Genomic DNA, 26,780 nt, shown 5'->3' on the forward strand with positions numbered 1-26,780 from the left:
GTAACATAAAAAGACATTCCCCTGGAGGACTTTCTATAAGTGGTTGTGCAAATATCTGACTAATTTAACAGTTTTATTTATAACTATTTATTATCGTTCTTTTACTTAAGCAAAGTCATCTATTTAAAGATTAGTGCTCAGTCTATTGTCTTTAATACAGTAGTTGTGTACACTTTAAGTACATTTAGCGTTGGATAATAAATGGATAAGTCAGTGCTATAATTTCATAATAAATGGCGAAATCAGTGCTATAATTTCATAATAAATGAAGAAGTTAGTGCTATAATTTCATAATAAATGAAGAAGTTAGTGCTATAATTTCATAATAAATGAAGAAGTTAGTGCTATAATTTCATAATAAATGACGAAGTCAGTGCTATAATTTCAGAAGAATGAAACGGTTTATACTTAATTATCTGGTAAATTTATATGCAAAAACGGCTCGTTTGGGTTGAGAAAATATTTTACATTGTGAACCTGACGATGACCGAAGAAGGTCGAAACGTTGTTCGCTCTTCTATGTAAAGTGTTTTCTCAGCCCAAACGAGCCGTTTTTGCATATAAATTTCTCAACAAGTGGGTTTCTCGTCATCACTGATTAATTATCTGGTGTTTATGCTACTGAAAAACTGTTGAAAATATTTTTTCAAATTTTGAAAGCAGTTTCAACAAACATAAAATGAAGAATATGTACTTATGTAAGGTAATAAATATACGTTTAGTTTAAAAAATATTTCATAGAGGAAAACGCTGTACCGTATTAACTTTGACAAACTGCAACACAAAGTTGTGAAATATATACATATTTTTGTTTATAAGATTATTTTCTCGAGATGGCGCAATGGGAATTTGTAGTCGTATAATAAAGTGAGGGGTGTTTTTATTTTTTGGTTCTAAAGTGTTTGTTTTCTATTTAGTTTTTTATATAATAATAAGGTAGGGAAGATTATTAAGTGCCTTTCTTGTACAAGCGTTCTTTTTCTGTTCTTGTAATTTATGTATGAAATGTGCTTATAAGATAAAATGAAATAGCGTATACTTTTTAAAGTTTCATAGTTTACTAAATTATAATGTACAGTTATTAATATTATCAGTACTAGAGTAATTGGTAGTATATATAATTTGTATAATATTTTCTGACATTCTTAGTATTAAAAGCTAAAGCGAAATTATAATATAGGCTGATATTGGTAATATGTTTTGTAACATGAACTTTTCTCGCATTTTCACATCTATATAATCTGTTAATATTATGTGGTAACTAGGTTGCTTTTATTATAATAATTTATATTAGTACAATGTCGGATCCAAACCTGCACCTATTCCTTCCTGTATTCCCCTTTTCTGAATCCAACACTGTATTGATTTATTACTACTATTACTAGGCTAACTAGTGGATTTACTAGCTAGCTCAGTTTGGAGGATTGATGTGGTTTGGGAGAGGTCCTAGGTTCATGTCCACTTGTGGGTAATCCCACAGAAGAACAGATCTAATCATACCCATAATTCTGAGATTAGGGTATGTATATAACTGAGTTGTTTATATGGTGTGTGAAAGGTGTAACCAACTATCTTTTTCACTACCTGACAGTGTAACAAGTCTGAAATGAAAGTAACTTGTGAACGGTTTATGGGACCTATGGAAGGGTTGTAATCTGCCACACCTAAAGAAGTCATGAAGAAAGTTATTACCTGAGAGATATATCAGTCTTTCCCAGCATCTCTTGCATTTACATTGTGACTGTGATTATATCTTAAACATGATATTATAAAATAGTGTTTCATATTTTGTAGAACAAGTCCATCATTTATTTTGTTCCCAAACATATGTAAGCTGTTTCAATTTTATCATAGGAAAGTTGTTTTTATAAAGATTGGCGTTGTGTTTTATTGAAATTACAAAATAAGCTAATGATATATGTGTTTAAAATGACAGTTTAAAAAAGGAAATCTCCATTAGAATAAAAATAATAATTGTTGTAAACAATTAAAAAGTATTATAATTAAATTTTAAATTAAGTTTCATTGAGAAAGAAGAAATAAAGAAGTTGTTTATAAGGTTTTCATACTTTGTGATTGAACTAAGAGTGATACAGTGTGTAGTATACACATTAAAAATAAACATTAGTGATAAGTTAGTATGACGTCTCGGTGTAATAAGAACGTTAGTGATAAGTTAGTATGATGTCTCGGTGTAATATGAACATTAGTGATAAGTTAGTATGACGTCTCGGTGTAATATGAACATTAGTGATAAGTTAGTATGATGTCTCGGTGTAATACGAACGTTAGTGATAAGTTAGTATGACGTCTCGGTGTAATACGAACGTTAGTGATAAGTTAGTATGACGTCTCGGTGTAATACGAACGTTAGTGATAAGTTAGTATGACGTCTCGGTGTAATACGAACGTTAGTGATAAGTTAGTATGACATCTCGGTGTAATACAAATTGGTAGTATAAACATTTTAGTTAAGACTGCAACACATATATTAAAATATGGAGAACATTTTGTATCATTTTTTAGAAAGTATGTTAGAGATTTTATCAGTGTGTGTTGTTAAGTGTAAATAGAAGACTTTATTAATATACATAAACAGTAAATATTTTAATGATGTGTCGAGATCTCATTATTTTTCATGAAGATACCCATTTAAATTTTTCATTATTTGCATCATTTCTCTGTAAACTAGTGAGAACATATTTGTACTAGTTAAATTAGTTTATAATTTACTTTATCATATCAATAATCTAACTGTTTTTTTGGTCATACAAACAGAACATTTAATTTTATAACCTTTACAAAACAAAATAACTTGTTTAACTATAATACAAAGCTTAAAGTCAAACTATTATACTTATTTAGTCAGTTAACAGCATTGGTAAATATTGAATAATGGTTAACAAGCTAGTGTTAGTACAGATGACTGGTTGGTTGAACATCTGTAAGGAAGTGTTATAAGCTGTGAACTTGAGTTTATAGTTTGTTTTGAAATGAATGGTCAGAAGTTGATTTAAAAAGCATTGTATTAAGGTAATGAGCTACAGTTGTGGTTATTTTCAAATTGTCTTTCAATGAGTGAAAAGTTATTTCTTATTCAGCTACTTAAAAGTAACCATGGCCAAAGTATTTTCTGACGGAACCCAACACTCTTTTTCATATCAGGATGCTGGCAATGTTGAAGGTATGTGAGAAAAACTTCCTGAAAATATTTTTAGTTAAATAGTAAGGAAGATAAACTTATATCTTGTTTATTGATAACAAATTTGTGAAATTTTGTATATGAATTCCTAGATGTATTTTTGAAGTATCTTAGATTTGCTCTGGAGAACTGAAAACTTGTATCGGCCATTTTTTGTGAATTTGTTTTTAGTGGAATAATAATTTCATGTTAAAAACTGTTATGTCATGATGAATATATTAATTTCTGATGGTATTCTTTCATTATTGGCCATTATGAATAGGATTGACTAAGTTTTCAAATTTAATATCCACTCATGTTATGTTCTGTATAATATGAAAACTTCCTACTGAAAATTTTTGTGAAAATGTATTGCAGATCTAAATAATACTTGTATAATTAAAAAGTGTCAAAAGTTGACTGAAGCTGTACTAAAGTATCAGTGTTCATCTGTTCATTAGGTGGTCCAGATGAGTTCAACAGACTCTCTCAGGTTATTAGTAGCAATATTCAGAAGATAACTCAGAACAGTAAGTCACTGAAATAATAAGTTCACTCATTTGGATGAGTCAATAAATGTGTCTCTCTCTCTCTCTCTCTCTCTTTCTATATATATATAGACCATGGAATAATGATTTCATGTTAAAAACTGTTATGTCATGATGAATATATTAATTTCCATTTCAATTAAATTCTTTTTGTGAAGAAATCAATTATTAAACAAGTTTTGTTGACAAAGATTGTTTTCTTTAATCTCAGTGTTACATTTTGTGTCAAGCTACAAGCAGTTGATGCTTTGATGTATAGCATAAAAGAACTGTAACATCAACAGTCACTTTAATCTGTCAACCAGGTTTAGTGTTAGCTCATTCACTTTAGTCTGCATAACAGGTTTAGTGTTAGCTCATTCACTTTAGTCTGCATAACAGGTTTAGTGTTAGCTCATTCACTTTAGTCTGCATAACAGGTTTAGTGTTAGCTCATTCACTTTAGCCTGCATAACAGGTTTAGTGTTAGCTCATTCACTTTAGTCTGCATAACAGGTTTGGTGTAAAACATAATTTCTGAATTTTTTAAAAACAAACATTTTGTTCGTTATTCTAATTGTAACAGAAGTTTGAATATCATGATCTTTCCTACAATTAAGCTTAATTCAATTTTTAACTTTTTTTAAAATTATTTATATAACAGCTAACTCGGTTCAAAAGATGGTTAATCAAGTTGGAACTGCACAAGACTCAGGAAGTTTACGTTCTCAATTGTAAGTTAAGTTTTCTGTCACTTATTTCATTTGGTAATGACAGTTGTGGATAATTTGTTAAATGGAACTTTTAATTTCTTTTAGGAAGCAAAATGTGCTATTTGTTATTGATTTTGTAACCAAAGCAATACTTGTTTATGTATTAGAAGCTCCACTTTATTAAGTTCAACTTGTGCTAAACTTTGGTATATATGGATTTATCAAGTTTTAACTACATCTTTCAAAGTATCTAAACATGGTAATATTGTTCTGGACTAAAGTTACAGTAAGACAGGTTTATGAATGCTAGTTTTTGAATAGTCAAAGTTTGTGTTCTTGAAAGATATGCATGGTGTCTTATTTGTTAGTTAAACATTTGTATTTTAAAATGCATTTTTTCCCACTGTTGATTTTGTTCTCTGATATAATGTCTTTTTAAAGCCACCTGGTGTCCTAAAATGATTTAATTTTACATAGTTTTGCTAAACCTTTTAGTTTTCCTCATTTGATTTCTTTTCACAATTCACTTAGGAAATGATACACGGGTATCCTCTCATAGTTTCTTCAAGCTTTATTGTAACTGAAACTACATTCTGAGCTGTTAGTTCAAATACCCAGAAGGACATGTGATATTGCTCAAACAATGAATGACAACCCATCCTATCTTCCTGATTATACAATATCTGGACAATTAATGATGATTGTTTTTCAATATTTTATTAATGTTTAGTTTTGTGCCTTAGATGGAACATTATAGATTCTTTGTATCCATAAATTATATTTTCTGTTAAATTCTATGTTACTCATATACCTTTTTAAAAATTAAAAATTTTTAAGTAAAAAATTTAAGTAGTAACTTATATGAAGTGCATTCTGTTGTAGAATAAGTGGTAACTTATATGAAGTGCATTCTGTTGTAGAATAAGTGGTAACTTATATGAAGTGCATTCTGTTGTAGAATAAGTGGTAACTTATATGAAGTGCATTCTGTTGTAGAATAAGTGGTAACTTATATGAAGTGCATTCTGTTGTAGAACAAGTGGTAACTTATATGAAGTGCATTCTGTTGTAGAACAAGTAGTAACTTGTATGAAGTGCATTCTGTTGTAGAACAAGTAGTAACTTGTATGAAGTGCATTCTGTTGAAGAACAAGTGGTAACTTGTATGAAGTGCATTCTGTTGAAGAACAAGTGGTAACTCATAGGAAGTGCATTCTGTTGAAGAACAAGTGGTAACTCATAGGAAGTGCATTCTGTTGAAGAACAAGTGGTAACTCATAGGAAGTGCATTCTGTTGTATAACAAGTAGTAACTTGTATGAAGTGCATTCTGTTGAAGAACAAGTGGTAACTCATAGGAAGTGCATTCTGTTGTAGAACAAGTAGTAACTCATAGGAAGTGCATTCTGTTGTAGAACAAGTAGTTACTCATATGAAGTGCATTATGTTGTAGAATAAGTAGTAACTTGTATGAAGTGCATTCTGTTGTAGAACAAGTAGTAACTTGTATGAAGTGCATTCTGTTGTAGAACAAGTAGTAACTTGTATGAAGTGCATTCTGTCGTAGAACAAGTAGTAACTTGTATGAAGTGCATTCTGTCGTAGAACAAGTAGTAACTTGTATGAAGTGCATTCTGTCGTAGAGCAAGTAGTAACTTGTATGAAGTGCATTCTGTCGTAGAGCAAGTAGTAACTTGTATGAAGTGCATTCTGTCGTAGAGCAAGTAGTAACTTGTATGAAGTGCATTCTGTCGTAGAGCAAGTAGTAACTTGTATGAAGTGCATTCTGTAGTAACTTGTATGAAGTGAGAGCAAGTAGTAACTTGTATGAAGTGCATTCTGTCGTAGAGCAAGTAGTAACTTGTATGAAGTGCATTCTGTCGTAGAGCAAGTAGTAACTTGTATGAAGTGCATTCTCTGTCTTGTATGAAGTGCAGAGCAAGTAGTAACTTGTATGAAGTGCATTCTGTCGAAGTGCAGAGAGCAAGTAGTAACTTGTATGAAGTGCATTCTGTCGTGAGAGCAAGTAGTAACTTGTATGAAGTGCATTCTGTCGTGCAGAGAGCAAGTAGTAACTTGTATGAAGTGCATTCTGTCGTAGAGCAAGTAGTAACTTGTATGAAGTGCATTCTGTCGTAGAGCAAGTAGTAACTCGTATGAAGTGCATTCTGTCGTAGAGCAAGTAGTAACTTGTATGAAGTGCATTCTGTCGTAGAGCAAGTAGTAACTCGTATGAAGTGCATTCTGTCGTAGAGCAAGTAGTAACTCGTATGAAGTGCATTCTGTCGTAGAGCAAGTAGTAACTTGTATGAAGTGCATTCTGTCGTAGAGCAAGTAGTAACTCGTATGAAGTGCATTCTGTTGTAGAATAATTTATAAATCATTTCAACTTAAATGTTACAATTCTGAATTCCAGTTTTATCTTCCAGGCATCATGTTCAAACCTACACCAATCAATTGGCTAAAGACACCCATAGACATCTAAGAGAACTAACATCCTTGGCTGAATCTTCTAGCCATTCTTATCAGGTGAGTTGATCATCAAAACACATAAAGGGCTCTGAAGTTTTAAAGACATATTTTTTATACCATATAATTATCCATGTGTCACTCTGTACTCTTGGTATTTGTTGAAAAGGTATTTATTTATCAGAAGATTCACTTAATTCACTGTCAAACATATAAGATGACAGCTACATCAACTGGTGTTAACATTTTAGGCCTATTTATGTATATCTATTTCACAATAGAATGTTTCCCTATTTGATTATGAGTTAGCATTACTAATAAGAATGGTATTTCTGTTTCTTTTGTTAGAGGCAAAACAAATTCCTGAAAGAAAAGCTCACAAATAATTTCACAGATGTTTTAAAGAACTTCCAAACTGTCCAGAGACTGGCAGCACAGAAGGAAAAGGAAAGTGTAATGCGTGCCAGAGCTCATTCTGGTCTTTATAGTGTAAGTAAAACCAACTATCCACGTATCGTATAACACAGGGTGTGGTTGTGCTATTAGTTTTTTTAACTACCGTATAGATTTATATCAATGGAACCATCTCTACTTTTGTTTCTACTCGTAAAATTAAACGTGTTTTCTAGTGTAGGAGTCTTTAACATTATTTGTGTTGATTTGTTTTATTACACAAACATATTTAGTAACATGAATAATCAGTAGTACAGTATGATGTGGGGTGAATTATGTTTTGTGTTAACAGATTTTGATTTTTATTTCAGGATCCTTTTATGGAAAGCAAGTCTGGAACTAGTACTGCTTTAGTGGATTTTGCCAAGTGACGTATTACTTGTGATAAAACCATAGAAGATATTGTTATTATTTTTTATTAATTTTATTGAATAAGAAAGAGTGTAATTACCTGGTCAGTCTTAAACTACTAATTTGTGGGATGTTATACTTAGATGTTTACATTTATGGTTTATACTATGGATCTTTTGTCTAAATATTTTTTTTGTGAGAAGTTAATAACAAAATACTTTTGAAATATTAGAAATGTTAAGTTTTTTTTATAAATTTTAAAAGCCAAGAAAGTCTAGGATAAAGTAGTGAAGTGTTGAGTCCTTGTTATCCAGCTTGGGTATGTGTGTTTAAGTTGAGTAGAGAACAACAGAGGATCGTCTCTGAGTGGAAATAGAACACTTAGTAAATGTTTCCTAACAACAATTTGTTTTCTGACAGTCCTACACAACCCCAGACGACTATACAGATGGAAGAGGAAGTTGACATCACACTACTGGAGGAAAGGGAACAAGCTGTCAAAAAACTCGAAGTATGTATCATGATCAAATGTTCAGTGGGATTTTTAATCTTGTTTTCAAGAGACCAACAGATCACTAAGATTATTAACATTACAAGCCTTAAGCTCAATACGTTACTTATCAACAGTTCAATAAGATTATTAACATTACAAGCCTTAAGTTCAACACGTTACTTATCAACAGTTCACTAAGATTATTAACATTACAAGCCTTAAGTTCAACACGTTACTTATCAACAGTTCAATAAGATTATTAACATTACAAGCCTTAAGCTCAACACGTTACTTATCAACAGTTCAATAAGATTATTAACATTACAAGCCTTAAGTTCAATACGTTACTTATCAACAGTTCAGTAAGATTATTAACATTACAAGCCTTAAGCTCAATATGTTACTTACCAACAGTTCAATAAGATTATTAACATTACAAGCCTTAAGCTCAACACGCTTATCAACAGTTCAATAAGATTATTAACATTACAAGCCTTAAGCTCAACACGTTACTTATCAACAGTTCAATAAGATTATTAACATTACAAGCCTTAAGTTCAATACGTTACTTATCAACAGTTCAGTAAGATTATTAACATTACAAGCCTTAAGCTCAATATGTTACTTACCAACAGTTCAATAAGATTATTAACATTACAAGCCTTAAGCTCAACACGTTACTTATCAACAGTTCAATAAGATTATTAGCATTACAAGCCTTAAGCTCAACACGTTACTTATCAACAGTTCAATAAGATTATTAACATTACAAGCCTTAAGCTCAACACGTTACTTATCAACAGTTCAATAAGATTATTAACATTACAAGCCTTAAGCTCAATACGTTACTTATCAACAGTTCAATAAGATTATTAACATTACAAGCCTTAAGCTCAATACGTTACTTATCAACAGTTCAATAAGATTATTAACATTACAAGCCTTAAGCTCAATACGTTACTTATCAACAGTTTACTAAGATTATTAACATTACAAGCCTTAAGCTCAACACGTTACTTATCAACAGTTCAATAAGATTATTAACATTACAAGCCTTAAGCTCAATACATTATTTATCTTTTCTCACAAGATTATCTATTCTTGTTCGATGCTGTCCTTCATGTGTACATTTATGCATGTTATTCCCCATGCACTCCTCTACTGAACCACCTTGTTTGTCTTCGGATGTCTTCCTTTGGTGCTTCCAGTGTGACAGACAGTTTTTTTCTCAAGAAGTAGATCCTTCATTTCTTGTATACCAAATCATTCTTATTGTTATATGTCTGCTCTTAACAACTTGTGAACATCTTTCTGGAGTTATGAATTTCAAAGTTTACATTACCACTTCTAGGGGTCATAAAAATAACCAGTATTTTTGTTTTCTCAGGCTTCAACTATGGGTGACTCAATGGTGGATCTCTATGCTTTTGTATGTCAAGATAATAACTGCTGTATGGATCATCCTTTGTCCCTTGACATCTCCCATGCTCCTTCTTAGTGGCTGGAATTATTCAGAATAATAAGGATTTTGACTGTTATGTTTTTTTCCCTGCTTAAAGTTTGTTGTTTCTTTGCAGTTAGAGCCTGATGAATCATCTAGGCCTAATTCAGACTTCACTTTTTGTGTCTCAGGTTTTTATCCCTTTTCTGTATTCCTTACTTGCTCCATCCTTCCTTGTTACGTGAACCATCTTCTTAACCATTTTTGGTTGAACAATCTCCTTACTGAATAACATGGCCTCCTGACACCAGTTACATAACCAGTGGAGTCGAAGTGTCACCTTCATATATGACGTAGCCTCCTGCTGACATTTACTCAACCACAGGAGCCGAGTTGTTACCTTAAAGAATGATATGGCTTCCTGATTTCTTTTGCACAAACACTGGAGTTGAGCCATTACAGCAGTAGTACATGGGATGCTATCCTTGACTATCCCAACTTTTCTTCATATGGGGATGTTATTGCTTTAGATAGTGCTGGCCTGTGTCATAGTTGGGGGATCCTTTGATACTGTATGTCAATTCCTGGATTGACAGATTGGTAATGTTTCTCATGACATACCCAGAAACTGATGTGGGCCTTAAGTCCCAGTTCTTTGGGTTTCAGGTGTAAACCGCGATTCTCATTTTACCTTTTTTCTTATTGTTGGATCTGTATTTCTCATTACGAGGGTTATCTTTAGGGTTCTTTTGAGGGTACTTCTTTTGTTTCCTTGACCCCTTGGTGTGGATTCCTGTACGTGGTGAGGGGGACCTCCCAGGGAAAGTTCTGTTCTTTCAGTTTACCTCCTCTGGGATCTAACCATCTACCCACGTGTTTTCCATGCATGGTGACCTCTGAAGGGGAGGAGAGGATCCTGGTGGTTGAGGGGTTCAATCCTAACACATCACTTTGGCCTTGAATTCCTGTAGATGGGCAGGCTTGGGGTGACCACCCTTGGGTCAATCATCTGGTTCACTTGGTCTAGGGTCAACCAAGTGCCAGTGTTGGATGTTCTCAACAGGTGTTGTGGACATTGTATCTGGTGCTGGCATTTGGGTATGGTGCTCACAAAATTCTGGCATTGCTACAGTGTCCTTGTTTGGCATTGTAGTACATCCCCTCATAGGGCTCCATGGTGGGTGGGGTCAGTGGGCAAGGAAATATTCCTTTTTTTATTATGGATCCTCAAAAAAAAACACTTTAAATAGTAAAAAAAAACAGTCCACAGGTAAATGACCACGTCTTGAAGATTCTGAGCAGCAATCTTCAATATCTGTAACACCTTTTGTACCTCATTTTCTTATACTACATTCTCTTTCAGACAAACCTTTAGGACAAATGTCTTCTTTTTCATTCAGAAGAGACTAGAGGGACTTGCTGGCTCTCCAAAGTCAGTAAAGAAGCTTTGATCTGGTGACATATTGATGTAAACATCCACATCTCAACACAGTGAACTCCTCTTGCATTCAAAGGTGATTGGGGATATACCTGTTGAGGTTACACCTCATGCTACTTTGAATTCATCATGAGGAGTTATTGTTGAGAGGGATTTGAAGAACATCTCAGAGTCGGAGATTCTCGCTGATTTCTCCATCCAAGGAGATGCAGTGAGGCATATCTCCACTCGCAAAGATGAAATTACAATGTTGACCAATGTCCTCATTCTGACATTTGCATTACCACGTCCACCTGCCACCATCAAGGCAGGTTATCGTAATTGCAGGGTACAGCCATACATTCCAAACCCTCTCGGGTATTTTCAATGCGAGCGGTTCAGTCACTTAAAGATGTCATGTCATGGTTCCTTGATGTGTGCTCGTTGCTGTGGCAAGGACCATAATGCCTGTGAGTGTGAAATGGAACCTCATTGCATCAATTGCAATTGCTCTTGCCCATTCTACTTTTGTTCTTGCCCTAAATGGTCGCCTTTTGGCAGCTTTCTTTGTACAGAAATGACAGACTGTGTGATGGACAATTGCATGGAGGGGTGGCACTGTTGGTTGATTAACATGTGCCTATCTTATCCTTGCCACTCAACACACCCTTGGAGGCCTTAGCCATCTGTGTTTCCTTAGGTCATACCATCACTGTTTGCTCTTTATCTGTCTCCTGAAGAGACCTGTGGTCAGTCAGACCTTGATGCTGTTGTTGAACAGTTGCCATCTACCTTTTTAATCCAAGGGGACTTTAATGGACATCATCTCCTCTGTGGAAATGCTGATATTGATAAGAGGGATCGCTTCATAGAACTATGCTTTCTGATCACAACCTTTCTATTTTCATTACTGGTTATTGTACTTATTTTCATGCATCTAGTCAGTCCTTTACTGCTACTGATCTCTTAATTTGTTCCCATTCACTATTCTCCCATTTTTCATGGAGGTTTGACAATAATCCATGAGGCAGTGATCATTTTTCTGTAATTTTGAGAGAGACTGGCCATGGTTGATGCCCCAGTGGAAGCTGGATCAAACAAACTGGTCCTCTTTCACTGCTTTTGCAGAACTTTATCCTGACATCATCTGTAAGCCATCAATAGACAACTGTGTGGCAGCAGTAACTGTACATATTATTCAAGCAGCTGCTCAATCCATGATGAGGAAAAAAACATACTTGCAGAGAAAATTATATATTTAAAAACTGCTGGGATGGAGAGAGAAAGCACTAATAGAAGAGCAAACAACATTTTGAACTTCTTTGGTCATTGTCAAGTTCATAAAGAAAGAACCATAGAAAATGGCCATAACATCAAATAACAATAAGACAGCCATAAAATACTAAATCAACCAACCAACCAATCATTCCCTTGAACTGTTTCCTTGTGGGGCTCTATCTAATCTTGTGAGTGGAGAGTAGTACCATACCAGTTGTAATTTTCCAATGTTGAAAGTGTATTTCTCATGAGTAATTACCTCTTCTCACATTTCCCACCATTCCTCCAGTGAAACTCTGAAGTGAAGATTTGGTAGAGGGAGCCACACTAACATATCGTCCTCCAGTTGGTCAAGAGATGATGCATGATGATTTACATGAAAGAAATGTTTCACTGTAGTAATTCAGACAGGGGGAGAGTGCAAGGTTTGTGGCATGCATGAAGAAAAAGTTGACAAATAAAGGGCAGCACTATATTAAAATAGCTAACTTTGTGAGAGGACTACCTATTAGAAATACAATTTTTGTATAGGAAGATTTATAACTCCTGGATGTCAGTGTCTTTTTAAAGGGTTTGCGTAGTATACAGTGAATAGTCCCAACTTGTATAAAATCGTTTTTTAACTTTAACAGTGATTTTCTTATAAGGAATTAAACATGGTTGTCATGAATGATAGTAAAGGTTGGAAATCTTGAGCCATGGTCCATCTCTTGTTACTTTTGTTGAAGATGAGTCAAGGTTCATAATTGTTATGATCTCTGAATGAAGCTATTATCACTGTCTGTTTTAAGTTCAGGACTCATTGATAACTTAGTAGTAGAGTACTTATCTTGTTAGCTACAGGTTCTGGGCACTTTCTTGGAGTGTCTCTTTCTGTTAAATACAGTGTTGCTATATTTTACTGGAACCTGAAAGACAATGTAAATTGATACATTCTTAAGTATTTATTATTTGTTTTTGTGAAGTTGTTGAATGAATCCAACTTTTACCATTGCAATATTGAAATTAAATCTAGAATGTTTAATAAACACAACAGGTTATATTAACAACCTAAACCAATCAGTATATCTGTTTCAGTAACTGTTGACAGTAAAAACTCATTTTGTTGTTGTAGGTGTTCATGTTCAGATACTGAAAATCTTCTTGTAAAGTCTGTATACATTCTTTAGTTTTGTTATAGTTAATGTTTACCAGTATTAAAAACTATATTGTATCATCTACTTGTTTTATGTCTTCTTTTTTCTTGTTTAGTCTGATATTGTAGACGTAAATCAGATATTTAAAGACCTAGCTTCAATGGTTCATGAACAAGGTGATATGATTGGTAAGTGCTTTTTCTCTTGTTTTAATGTTGTCAATGTAAATCAGATATTCAATGGTTCATGAACAAGGTGATATAATTGGTAAGTGCTTTTTCTCTTGTTTTAATGTTGTCAATGTAAATCAGATATTCAATGGTTCATGAACAAGGTGATATGATTGGTAAGTGCTTTTTCTCTTGTTTTAATGTTGTCAATGTAAATCAGATATTCAATATGCTTCGTGAACAAGGTGAAGTGATTGGTAAGTGCTTTTTCTCTTGTTTTAATGTTGTCCACGTAAATCGGATATTCAATGGTTCATGAACAAGGTAAGTGCTTTTTCATTTTAAATATATTTAGTAGGTTTTACAGATTATGTAAATAAAATTTGATAGTTTTGAAATGAAGAAAAATGTTTTTAATCTTAACAAGGAAATCACTTTACACTTGGACTAGCTTGTAAAAAATACTTTAAATAATTAAGGACAAGTTCCTTTTTTTATCATTTAAATATTGAATTTTTGTAAGACAGGGAAGAAACAAAAAGAGAGAGAGAGAGACAGGAAAGTGTGTTTACTAAAAATCTGCCAAATTTTGTGAAGATACACAAAGTGTATTAAAAGTTAGTGTGGTAACTAATGACTACAAATTGGTTTTGAGGTTGACTGAGAGAAGTTTTCTGTTTAAAGTAAAGTTATAGCTAGTCTAAAGAACCTTGAATCACAGATATATACTATGTATCATTGATTTATTTATATAAACTTTAGTGTGGTAACTAATGACTACAAATTGGTTTTGAGGTTGACTGAGAGAAGTTTTCTGTTTAAAGTAAAGTTATAGCTAGTCTAAAGAACCTTGAATCACAGATATATATATATGTATCATTGATTTATTTATATAAACTAGTCTAGTCACAGATTAAAACAAATTGGTATGCCTGTAAGCTAATGAACCACTGAGTTGCACATGTTGGAATCAGCAGATATGTTTGAGTTAATCATTTTAGTTGTACAAATTAACTGTTGTGAAAGGTCATGCTGATTAATTCTAGTGACATATCCAGATTTTATCACCAGTATTTTGTTTTGTGAAATAACTGTCATGGGAACAAGATGGAACATCAGAGTAGATTTGTTAGGAACTGGAAACATTTACATGTTCTAAACAATGAACAAACTAAAGCTTCTTTTGTTGTTAAACTACTTTTATAGACAGCATTGAAGCTAATGTTGAGAGTACCAGTATAAAGGTTGAAGAAGGAACACAGCATCTGGTTAAGGCACGTCAGCATCAGGTAAGTTGACTGTTGTAGACAACCTTCACTGGGAAATGGAGAATTGTTTGTTTATTTTCATGTTCAACAATAAGTTAATTATGTTAATTCTTACACTTTTATTAAAACTGGTGTTATCAAACTTTTATCATTTTTAATCTTTTTTTATTTATCTACCAGTCTGTCCTTGATGATATTTTGTTAATGAGTATAACTTTGTATGAAGTAGTAACATATCTTCTAGTCTGCTTCAACAGGTCACCTGTAAAAAGCAGTTTATTGCATTTACAATCTGTATTAATTTTCAAACAATCTGATAAGTTAAGAGCAGACATTGTATATTAAAGACTTTTATAGCACTGAATTTGTGTGTTAGAACATGTGTTTAATTTTCTACAGTTGTTCCTGTTAAAAAACAAAAAGGGGTTGATTTTAAAATGAAATGAATTATAAAAATGAATCTACCGGGATTTGAACACCTTAAGTTAGGATAAACATTACAGAACACATGAACATTTATGTTTACATTTTGAACATCATGTTCTATTCTTCAAAGGTTTCTGTGTTTCCACCTATTTTATGAAATATTTTAGGCAGTAAACTATCTTTTGGGTCTCTGTACAGGCTCAGTAAAACTGTAACTGTCGTTTGGGTCTCTGTACAGGCTCAGTAAAACTGTAACTGTCGTTCGGGTCTCTGTACAGGCTCAGTGAAACTGTAACTGTCGTTCGGGTCTCTGTACCGGCACAGTGAAACTGTAACTGTCGTTCGAGTCTCTGTACCGGCACAGTGAAACTGTAACTGTCGTTCGGGTCTCTGTACCGGCACAGTGAAACTGTAACTGTCGTTCGGTCTCTGTACCGCACAGTGAAACTGTAACTGTCGCTCGGTCTCTGTACCGGCACAGTGAAACTGTAACTGTCGTTCGGGTCTCTGTACAGGCACAGTGAAACTGTAACTGTCGTTCGGGTCTCTGTACCGGCACAGTGAAACTGTAACTGTCGTTCGGGTCTCTGTACAGGCACAGTGACACTGCAACTGTCGTTCGGGTCTCTGTACAGGCACAGTGACACTGCAACTGTCGTTCGGGTCTCTGTACCGGCACAGTGAAACTGTAACTGTCGTTTGGGTCTCTGTACCGGCACAGTGAAACTGTAACTGTCGTTTGGGTCTCTGTACCGGCACAGTGAAACTGTAACTGTCGTTCGGGTCTCTGTACCGGCACAGTGAAACTGTAACTGTCGTTGGGGTCTCTGTACCGGCACAGTGAAACTGTAACTGTCGTTGGGGTCTCTGTACCGGCACAGTGAAACTGTAACTGTCGTTGGGGTCTCTGTACCGGCACAGTGAAACTGTAACTGTCGTTGGGGTCTCTGTACCGGCACAGTGAAACTGTAACTGTCGTTGGGGTCTCTGTACCGGCACAGTGAAACTGTAACTGTCGTTGGGGTCTCTGTACCGGCACAGTGAAACTGTAACTGTCGTTCGGGTCTCTGTACCGCACAGTGAAACTGTAACTGTCGTTGGGGTCTCTGTACCGCACAGTGAAACTGTAACTGTCGTTGGGAAACTGTCTCTGTACCGCACAGTGAAACTGTAACTGTCGTTGGTCTCTGTACCGCACAGTGAAACTGTAACTGTCGTTGGGGTCTCTGTACCGCACAGTGAAACTGTAACTGTCGTTGGTCTCTGTACCGCACAGTGAAACTGTAACTGTCGTTGGGGTCTCTGTACCGGCACAGTGAAACTGTAACTGTCGTTCGGGTCTCTGTACCGGCACAGTGAAACTGTAACTGTCGTTGGGGTCTCTGTACCGGCACAGTGAAACTGTAACTGTCGTTGGTCTCTGTACCGGCACAGTGACACTGCAACTGTCGTTGGGGTCTCTGTACCGGCACAGTGACACTGCAACTGTCGTTCGGGTCTCTGTACCGGCACAGTGACACTGCAACTGTCGTTCGGGTCTCTGTACCGGCACAGTAAAACTATCCAGTGATTTTTAAATGGTAAATTTTTGTTTTGTTTATTTGACTCTAAACATGTGTTTTCTGTTTAGGCTAAAGCTCGTAAGAAAAAGTGTTGTCTACTCGTTTTTGGCTTAATTGTCATATCAGCAGTTGTGTTGGTCATAATATTTACAGTGAAGAAAGATTCATGAATAATCAACAGAGTAAGTTGGACAATATTATAGTAGTAGGTCTAACTTAAGATTTTGAAAGTCAAACTACGAAGAAATTAAAATCTCAGTACTTAAAAGTTTGAACAGTTCACCTTTTGTTAAAGTGTAACACTCGGTGTTTGGATGGTTCACCTTTTGCTAGTTTTATATTTCAAAACCAAATTCTTTTAAATTTTTATGTGTAACATTTGAGTGTTTTACCATTTCTAATTATTTTATATTAATATCTTCTTATGAGATAATTTATTCAAGAGTTCTATTTGTTTCAACTGTATTTTGTGTCTTTGTAATAAAATAATCTTTACAGAAAATCACATATAAAAAGTTTCATATATTATAAGTGTACATAAATTGTGAAATTTACTTTTTAAAGTTTGTCTTTATAAAAGTTTATACACTTTAGCATTATGAAAAATCATAAGATTGAAGAGACATGCTGAAGAAACTTTCATATGTTATTTACAAATAGTGTGTACGTATCCTAGGCTAACTGGTTTATTAGAAGAGATATAAATTTCAAAGAAGTCACTAAGCGGAAATAAGTTAAGTGAAATGAAAATAAGTAATGTAGAGAAGGATAGTTCTAGGTATTTTAAAACCTCTAGCTGCATGCTCTTACAATAAAAAATTATGTGAAGTAAACGGCATGTTACGGTAAGATAAAAATTATTAGGTTTAAAAAGAGCTCATTTGAAATAAATTGACCTATAAAAGATTTAGATATGAGATTTTCAAAGTTTGGTATAAACTGTGAATTATGTTGGTTAATTGTACAGTTTTTGTTTCTTTTCCAGACAACGGTCTTGAATGTTTGTTTTCCATCTGTTTCCAGTGAGTTGATATTGTGCTTGGAGCTGGCTCGAGAATAGTTTTTTGATTTTGTTAAAACCACATAATTTCTGTGTTAAGTAATTTATTACACAAGTTTCATATAATTATACTTTTATTTTTGTTCAATGAAGTAAAAAATAGTTAATTATTAAAAAAATGAAGTGTACATTCCATTATTAATCCAGTAATGTTAATCCATTATTAATTCAGCATTTTTTAATTTATTATTTAAAAAAAACAAACTCTATTTGTGCCAAAGATTTCTTTGGGTTAAAATACATTTTGTTAAAAAAGACTTGAATCACATCTTAATTTTGTGAAGTGAAATATTAGCAATATTAATAGTGTGAACCTAAACTGCATGTATAGTAACAAAGAATGAAATACACATGTAGCAGAGGAAACTCCACTACATTTATACAAGTGTTATATATTACACATGTAGCAGAGGAAACTCCACTACATTTATACAAGTGATGAGTGTTATATATTGTATTACTTTGATAATAAGTTCATACAAAGTGTTATAAAGATTACCAGTTTCTGTTGTCGTTACTGCTAGTTGTGTGTTATAAAGATTACCAGTTTCTGTTGTCGTTACTGCTAGTTGTCTTTGTTACAATACTCTGGAGTTCACTGTACTGTCACTTACAAATGTTCATATTTAGAAAGAAAATTATTTATATATACTGTAAATTTTAAAGAATTATTTCTTTGTGATATGAGAATAATATAATATCTTCTAGAGAATAAATCTATAATTAATTAACATTTCATAGTTTAAATGAAACTGTTGTTTAAGTTGGACTGACTTTAAACGCTCGCTTTTGTTTCTTCTGTGGTATCTGAGCAAGATGTCTAGAAGATTTATTATTAGTTATTTAGAAACGAATATTTGATGTCATTAAGCTGATAGAACATACGTTTTTCAGGTATTTAGTCCTGACACAATGTTAATTAACGTTTCAGAGTTAAACTGATTTTGTGGTACCTTTAAACAGTAACTTAAGTTCCATATTTCTAGAATTTTATCACAGTCGTCAATTTTATTATAATAAATGAATTAACTTTTATTAAAACACTATCCTCATTTATGGATGACTGAGGGTGCAAGGTTATGAAACAAGTTGAGGTTTCTCAACTTACTATGTGTCACATAGCAGGAAACCTCAGATACTAAATGTGTTTATAGTGTTTGATATAACATTGATAAATATCTGTACAATTTTACTTGGGTGTACATTTGGTTGAACAATGAGCTATAAAGTTTTAATGTGCAAGATTTGTTGATTTCTTCAAATTTTCTAGATTTAATATAATAAAAGTTGTTTATAGTTTGGAAACCTGTTTATTATTATGGTATTTCTTTGGCAAATCAACAATCTAACAGTTGGTAAACTTTACAATATGACCAAAGTTACATTATTGTAACAGTTGGTAAACTTTACAATATGACCAAAGTTACATTATTGTAACAGTTGGTAAACTTTACAATATGACCAAAGTTACATTATTGTAACAGTTGGTAAACTTTACAATATGACCAAAGTTACATTATTGTAACAGTTGGTAAACTTTACAATATGACCAAAGTTACATTATTGTAACAGTTGGTAAACTTTACAATATGACCAAAGTTACATTATTGTAACAGTTGGTAAACTTTACAATATGACCAAAGTTACATTATTGTAACAGTTGGTAAACTTTACAATATGACCAAAGTTACATTATTGTAACAGTTGGTAAACTTTACAATATGACCAAAGTTACATTATTGTAACAGTTGGTAAACTTTACAATATGACCAAAGTTACATTATTGTAACAGTTGGTAAACTTTACAATATGACCAAAGTTACATTATTGTAACAGTTGGTAAACTTTACAATATGACCAAAGTTACATTATTGTAACAGTTGGTAAACTTTACAATATGACCAAAGTTACATTATTGTAACAGTTGGTAAACTTTACAATATGACCAAAGTTACATTATTGTAACAGTTGGTAAACTTTACAATATGACCAAAGTTACATTATTGTAACAGTTGGTAAACTTTACAATATGACCAAAGTTACATTATTGTAACAGTTGGTTAACTTTACAATATGACCAAAGTTACATTATTGTAGCAGTTGGTTAACTTTACAATATGACCAAAGCTACATTATTGTATGTACTATGGTAAATGTCTAGTAACGTTAATGGGTCAAACAAAGTAACTAATTTTATTATGTTTTGCATGTAACTTTAGAGTTGTGGAATATTTGTCTAACCTAATCCAGGTATTCTGAGGAAATCTACTTGAATGTTTTGCCCTGTTTTACTTGTAATCAAATCTTCTTAGCTGTTCCAAAATTTTAAATTGTTTTGTTCGTATCCAGCTGAGGCTTGGCACAGAGTTATGGTTGGAGTCCCCCACTTGCACTTTGCAGATACAAACCATCGTCACCAAGTGTGCTCACCCTTTTAGCTGTGAGACCATAATAAATTCATAAAATTTTAAAGAGATGAAAAGAACTTGTTATCCCATCAAAGATACCCCTTCCAGCTCCCAACTATAATCACCCCTTAATACGGATGTATTTGTACAATCTTTTCTTAAACTGTAAAATTGTTTTCCCCAACAACCCTGTTTGAAAAGTAATACTATCTAAGCTGCAGAATGCTTGTACACTGCCAAAATTTGAAACTATGACCCCTTGTTCTATTGTTTTCACTGCTAAACACAAAAAGATATGAATTTATTATATCAATATCCTTAAACACTCAGATCTTTACTGACCTTCTATCCAGAGAAGACAAGTTTAGAGATTTTATTCTCTCCTCAGAGGACAGTTCCATCATCCTAGTGGCTTTTCCATGAAGCTTCTCCAACAACTCAATGTTCTTCTTGAAGAAGAGAGACCAAAACTGTACACAGTACTTTAAATGAGGCCTTACAAGTGAACAATACATTGAAACAATAATATCTCTTGTCTTGTGTTCAGTGTTTCTATAGATGCTACACAAAATCCTGTTGCAAGCTACAATACAATGTTTAGATGACATAAGTGATTTTTTTATCATAAGGTCAAGATTTGTTTTTCAACCACAGTATTTAGTGTATTCCTGTTTAAATTCTAGCACTAATTTGAATTGTGAAAACCTACGTTACATCTTGGATAGTTAAACATCATTTGTCATATACTGCTCCTCGGTGTGGATTCCTGTGGATTCCTGTACGTGGTGAGGGGACCTCCCAGGGAAGGTTCTGTTCTTTCAGTTTACCTCCTGTGGGATCTAAACATCCACCCCCGTGTTTGCCATGCATGGCAACCTGTGAAGGGGAGGAGAGGATCCTGGTGGTTGAGGGTCCAACCCTAACACACCACTTTGGCCTTGAGTTCCTGTAGACGGGCGGCCTTAGGGTGGCCACCCTTGGGTCAGTCACCTGGTTTACTTGGGCTAGGGTCAACCAAGTACCAGTGTTGGATGTTCTCAACAGGTGTTGTGTACATTATATCTGATGCTGGTGTTTGGGTATAGTGATCACAAAACCCTGGCATTGCTGCATTGTCCTTGCTTGACTTTGTAGTGCGTCCTCTTGTAGGGCTCCATGGTGGGTATGGGTTAGTGGGTACCGAATTTTTCCTTTTTCCTATGGATCCTCCAAAAAATTTAAATAAAATTGTGAAAAAACAGTCAATAGGTAAGCGACCACATCTTGAAGACTCTGAACAGCAATCTTCAACATCTGTAACACACGTACCTCATTTTCTTATCTTACATTCTCTTTCGGAAAAACCTTTAGGGCAATTGTCCCCCTCTTTTTTATTCAGAAGGGACTAGAGGGACTTGCTGGCTCTCCAAAGTCAGTAAAGAAGCTTCGATCTGTAGATGTATTGGTTGAAACATCCACATCCCAACACAGTGAACTCCTCTTGAATTCAAAGGCAATTGGGGATATACCTATTGAGGTTACCCCTCATGCTACTTTGAATTCATCACGAGGAGTTATTGTTGAAAGGGACTTGAAGAACGTCCCCAAGTCAGAGATTTTCGCTGGTTTCTCCACTCAAGGAGTTTCTGCAGTGAGGCGCATCTCCACTCACAAAGATGGAGTTACACTGCCAACAAATACCCTCGTTTTGACATTTACTTCATCACGTGCACCTGCCACCATCAAGGCAGGTTATCTCATTTGCAGGGTTCGGCCATACATTCCAAACCCTCTCCGATGTTTCCAATGTCAGAGATTCGGCCACTCAAAGACATCATGTCGTGGTTCCCTGACGTGTGCTCGTTGTGGGGGCAAGGACCACGATGCATATGAATGTGACTTGGACCCACATTGCATCAATTGCAATGGTTCTCACCCCTCTTACTTTCGTTCTTGCCAAAAATGGTTGGAGGAAAAAGAGGTGCAGCATTTGAAAACGATACATAACATTAGTTATCCTGAGGCTTGGAAATTGCTGCCCACCACTCCATCTCGGACATATGCTGCTGCACTTCATTCCAGAACTACAGTGGGAGTGCAGACAGATCTCTCTGTGCCTCCAAGAGAATCGTTTTCAAAACAAATGAAAAGCCTTTTGACCTCTGTGGTTAAAAAAGGTTGATGAATCGACTTCCACACCCATCTCTGTTCCTCCCATACGTTCCAATAAACCTCAAGATCCACGTACTTCAATTTCAAATACAGGCATTTCTTCTGATACATCTTTTTCTCCCACCCCACGAGGCAAAACAATCATTCGTTCACGTCCTCAGTCACTGGAATCCCCTTCCAATAACAAAGACCTGCCCACTCGACCCAGGGCAGGATCCATGGAGATTGATAGACCTCCTCCGACTAAGGACAGTAAGGAAAAAAGACGTGGTCGTAAACAGAAGGGTTCTCCAGCCACTTCACCTACCCATTCTTAAAAATGGCCACCTTGATACAATGGAACTGTCGAGGTTTACGTTCTAATCTGGATGATATCAAAACACTGATTGCTTCCTACCATCCTGTTTGTCTTTCCCTACAAGAAACATTTCTCAAACCTGCTGATACAGTCTCCATTCGGCAGTTTTCTATGTACAGAAATGACAGGCTGTGTAATGGATGAGTACATGGAGGGGTGGCACTATTGGTTGATCAGCATGTGCCCACCCTGTCTTTGTCACTCAACACACCCTTGGAGGCCGTAGCCATCCGTGTGTCCTTGGGTCATACCATCACTGTTTGTTCTCTCTACCTGTCCCCTGGAGAGACATATGAGCATTCAGACCTTGATGCTCTCGTTGAACAGTTGCCGTCTCCATTTCTAATCCTGGGGGATTTTAATGGACATCATCCCCTCTGGGGAAGTGTTGTTATTGATGGGAGGGGTCGACCTGTAGAGCGTATGCTCTCTGATTACAATCTTTCTCTTTTCAATACTGGTTCTTCCACTTATTTTCATGCACCTAGTCAGTCCTTTACCGCTATTGATCTCTCGGTTTGCTCCCCTTCATTATTCTCCCATTTTTCATGGAGGGTTGACAGTAATCCACTAGGCAGTGATCATTTTCCTATCCTTTTGAGAGAGACTGGCCGTGGTTAATGCCACCCTACCCGCGTGCCTCGGTGAAAGCTGGATCAGGCAGACTGGTCCACTTTCACTGCTCTCGCAGAACTTGATCCTTCCATCATAAATCAGCCATCAATAGACGACTGTGTGGCAGCGGTAACTGGCTGTATTATACAAGCAGCTGTTTAGTGTATTCCTAAAACCTCGACACGTTTTTCACGATATCGTCGTCCGTGGTGGAATCCTGCTTGCCACTTAGCACGGAAGGCTCAAAAACGGGCCTGGGATACTTTTCGTAGATATCCCACACTTTCAAACCGTGTCGCTTTCCAATGGGCCCGTGCACATGCTAGGTGGGTAAGACGTCAAAGCCAGAAGGAATCTTGAATTAAGTTCACAACTAGCATATCTTCTACCACCAGTTCCAAGATCATATGGGACAGGATTCGAAAGGTTAATGGGCACTACAATTCTGTCCCTTTCTTGATCTTGCCACCTGATGACCAAGAAGTAACTTATACCCAGAGCATCGCTGATACTCTTGGTGAAAGCTTTTGCCGGGTATCTAGCACTTCTGCTTGTTCCTCCGCCTTCTTGGCCATCAAGACTCGTGCAGAGTGTTCACCTCTTTCCTTTCGAACTGACTGTTTCTTTGACTATAATTGTCCCTTTACGCTGGTGGAACTGAAAATGGCCCTTCATCGGTCTGCCAGTACATCTGTTGGACCAGATGATGTTCATTATGACATGCTGCACCATCTATCTCCTGCTTCTCTTGATGTCCTTCTGATTGTCTTTAACCAGATCTGGCAGGAGAATGTTTTTCCTGATGTCTGGCGCCAGGCTATTATTTTACCTTTCTCTAAGCCAGGGAAAGATCCCAAGATTCCTTCAAACTACCGTCCAATTGCTTTGACGAGCTGTCTCTGTAAGACCTTAGAAAGGATGGTTAATGCTCATCTTGTTTGGTTCCTTGAATCAAACAACCTCCTCTCGCCCACCCAGTGTGGGTTCCGACGACAGCACTCCACCACAGACCACCTAATTCGTCTTGAAACATCTATCAGAGAAGCCTTTCTCAAACGCCAACATCTTGTATCAATATTCTTTGACATTGAGAAGGATTACGACACAACATGGAGGTATGGCGTTTTGCGAGACCTCCATAAATATGGGTTACGTGACCATTTACCCATGTTTATTAAAAAATTTTAATGGACAGGAAATTCCAAGTTCGTGTGGGTTCGACACTTTCCCGTTCTTTTGTACAGGAACTTGGAGTCCCTCAAGGCTGTGTTTTGAGTGTCACACTTTTCAGTATAAAGATAAATGCCATCACTGAACAACTCCCTCTCACTATTGCGAATGGGCTGTATGTCGACGACTTCCACATATCATGTCATTCGTTGAACATGAGATATATTGAGCGGCAACTACAAACTGCCCTCAATCGTGTACTGAAGTGGACTATGGCGAACGGCTTTAATTTCTCTCTCTCTAAAACCGTATGCATGCACTTTTGCCGTCAACGGGGTATCCACCCTGATCCTGAACTTCATATCGGTGAAGTTTTGCTGCCAGTGGTCCCGGAGACTAAGTTCTTGGGGCTTATCTTTGATCGTAAGCTGACCTTTATACCACACTTAAAGCAGCTTCAGGTCAAATGCACAAGAGCACTGAACATTCTCCATGTCCCCTCTTCTACCAGTTGGGGAGCAGATTGATGTTCAGTGTTAAAGGTATATCGTGCTCTTATTCGATCAAAACTCGACTATGGATCAATGGTCTATGGCTCTGCCAGACCCTTGGCCTTAAAGATGCTGGACCCCATTCATCACCAAGGACTTCGACTCAACACCGGGGCTTTCCGTACCTTTCCAGTTCAAAGCTTATACGTTGAATCTCATGAACCTTCTCTGCACCTTCGCCGTTTGCAACTATCGTTACAGTATACTTCGTAACTTCGTTCCTTAACAAAGCATCCCACTTGGGGAAATGTTTTCCTTCCTCGGTACTTTTTCAGAACAGACGATCTGTCATTGCTCTGTTTGGCCTTCGCATCCAGGCACAATTGGATGAATTGGGTCTGTCCTTGGATAACATTTCAGATTCCACAGGTCAACCCATCCCACCATGGCTTATTACAACCCCCAAATGTGATCTTTCTTTCAGTCATCTAAAAAAGGCAGATACTCCAGATTGGAAGTACCGTCTTTTATTTAACGAACATCTTTCGAACACTCATTCAGTTCCCATTTATACAGATGGTTCCAAATCAGCTATTTCAGTGGGCTCTGCTATGGTTTGCTGTGGTTCAGTAGTTGTGCGCAGAATCCCCTCTACAGCTTCTGTGTTCACTGCTGAACTGTATGTCATATCTCTTGCCCTGGATCATATTGCAGCTGAGCAGTACTCCAACTGCACTATTTATACTGATTCGCTTAGTTCTATACTTGCCTTGGAATCTCTACACGTTGGCTCACATCCTATTCTTGCTGATATTCAAAACCGACTGGCACATTTTTCATTAACAGCTACTTCTATCCAGTTTTTCTGAATACCAGGCCATGTTGGTATTCGCGGGAACGAGCTTGGAGACACGGCAGCTGAATCTATCTGCTCTGGCACTATCACCCCTGTGCCTATTTCATACATGGACTATGGTCTTGTCTTCAAGGCTCGGCTCAGTGCCAGCTGGCAGTCCACTTGGAGTGAGCAATGCGATAACAAGCTTTTTCAAATCAAACCCTATATTAGACTTTGGCCATCTAGCTTCCGTAGAGTTCGGAAGGAGGAAGTTGTTCTAACTAGACTACGCATTGGTTACAGTTTTTTAACTCATCGTTTTCTTTTATCTGGAACTGATGCACCAATGTGTAGTTTGTGTGACACTCAACTCACTATCAGCCACGTTTTACTTTCTTGCCATCGTTACAAATCTCAACGACGGCAATATTTTAAACATTTTTTCCCAGGGTCTATCTGTAACATTGGACAGTGTTATTGGTGATAGTGACACTGTCTACCTTGATACTGTTTTTAATTTTTTAATGGCCATTAATCTTTTTAATCTCATTTAAGTGTTGCATATTTATTCATTACACCTTTTTAATTGTGGTTCCTTTTTTACAGTTTTATTCTCTCTCGTTCAATTTGACATTGGAAAATGACCAGAACATTAAATAACTCGACACCAGGACTGGAAAGGCCAACTTCAGGTGACTAACGCTACTGGTTGAACTATACGTTTGAACTACTCGTTAGTCATCCTGGCGAGTTGTTATTACACTTTTGCTGCATGTCATTTCACACTTTTACTACTTTACCTTTT

General features: G+C 35.8%; 1 protein-coding gene across 3 annotated transcripts; it reads left to right on the forward strand.

The window, feature by feature from the left end:
- Positions 1 to 806: 806 nt before the first annotated feature.
- On the forward strand, positions 807 to 19,249 carry LOC143241966 (syntaxin-7-like). Of its 3 annotated transcripts, XM_076485302.1 has the most exons (13): positions 939 to 998; positions 1,295 to 1,519; positions 3,102 to 3,184; positions 3,643 to 3,711; positions 4,373 to 4,442; positions 6,850 to 6,949; positions 7,238 to 7,378; positions 7,654 to 7,709; positions 8,114 to 8,204; positions 13,574 to 13,646; positions 14,835 to 14,917; positions 16,953 to 17,066; positions 17,870 to 19,249. In XM_076485302.1, the coding sequence occupies exons 3-12, from the start codon at positions 3,118 to 3,120 to the stop codon at positions 17,052 to 17,054; spliced, it is 852 nt and encodes a 283-aa protein (XP_076341417.1). In that variant the 5' UTR covers positions 939 to 998; positions 1,295 to 1,519; positions 3,102 to 3,117; the 3' UTR covers positions 17,055 to 17,066; positions 17,870 to 19,249. The 3 variants fall into 3 exon arrangements, with proteins under 3 accessions (XP_076341414.1, XP_076341415.1, XP_076341417.1); XM_076485299.1 differs by lacking the exons at positions 939 to 998; positions 1,295 to 1,519 and adding an exon at positions 807 to 867; XM_076485300.1 differs by lacking the exons at positions 939 to 998; positions 1,295 to 1,519 and adding an exon at positions 845 to 936.
- The last annotated feature ends 7,531 nt before the right edge of the window (positions 19,250 to 26,780 follow it).

This window comes from Tachypleus tridentatus, unplaced genomic scaffold, assembly GCF_004210375.1.
Source record: "Tachypleus tridentatus isolate NWPU-2018 unplaced genomic scaffold, ASM421037v1 Hic_cluster_1, whole genome shotgun sequence".
In the NCBI taxonomy this organism is placed as follows: Eukaryota; Metazoa; Arthropoda; class Merostomata; order Xiphosura; family Limulidae; genus Tachypleus; species Tachypleus tridentatus.

Bases quoted from the DNA above. Each gene is read 5' to 3' on its own strand.
- LOC143241966 (XM_076485299.1), top strand. From the start codon at position 842: ATGGGAATTTGTAGTCGTATAATAAA. The intron at 3,712-4,372 runs GTAAGTCACTGA...TTTATATAACAG, and splicing joins TCAGAAGATAACTCAGAACA to CTAACTCGGTTCAAAAGATG. The intron at 13,647-14,834 runs GTAAGTGCTTTT...CTACTTTTATAG, and splicing joins TGAACAAGGTGATATGATTG to ACAGCATTGAAGCTAATGTT.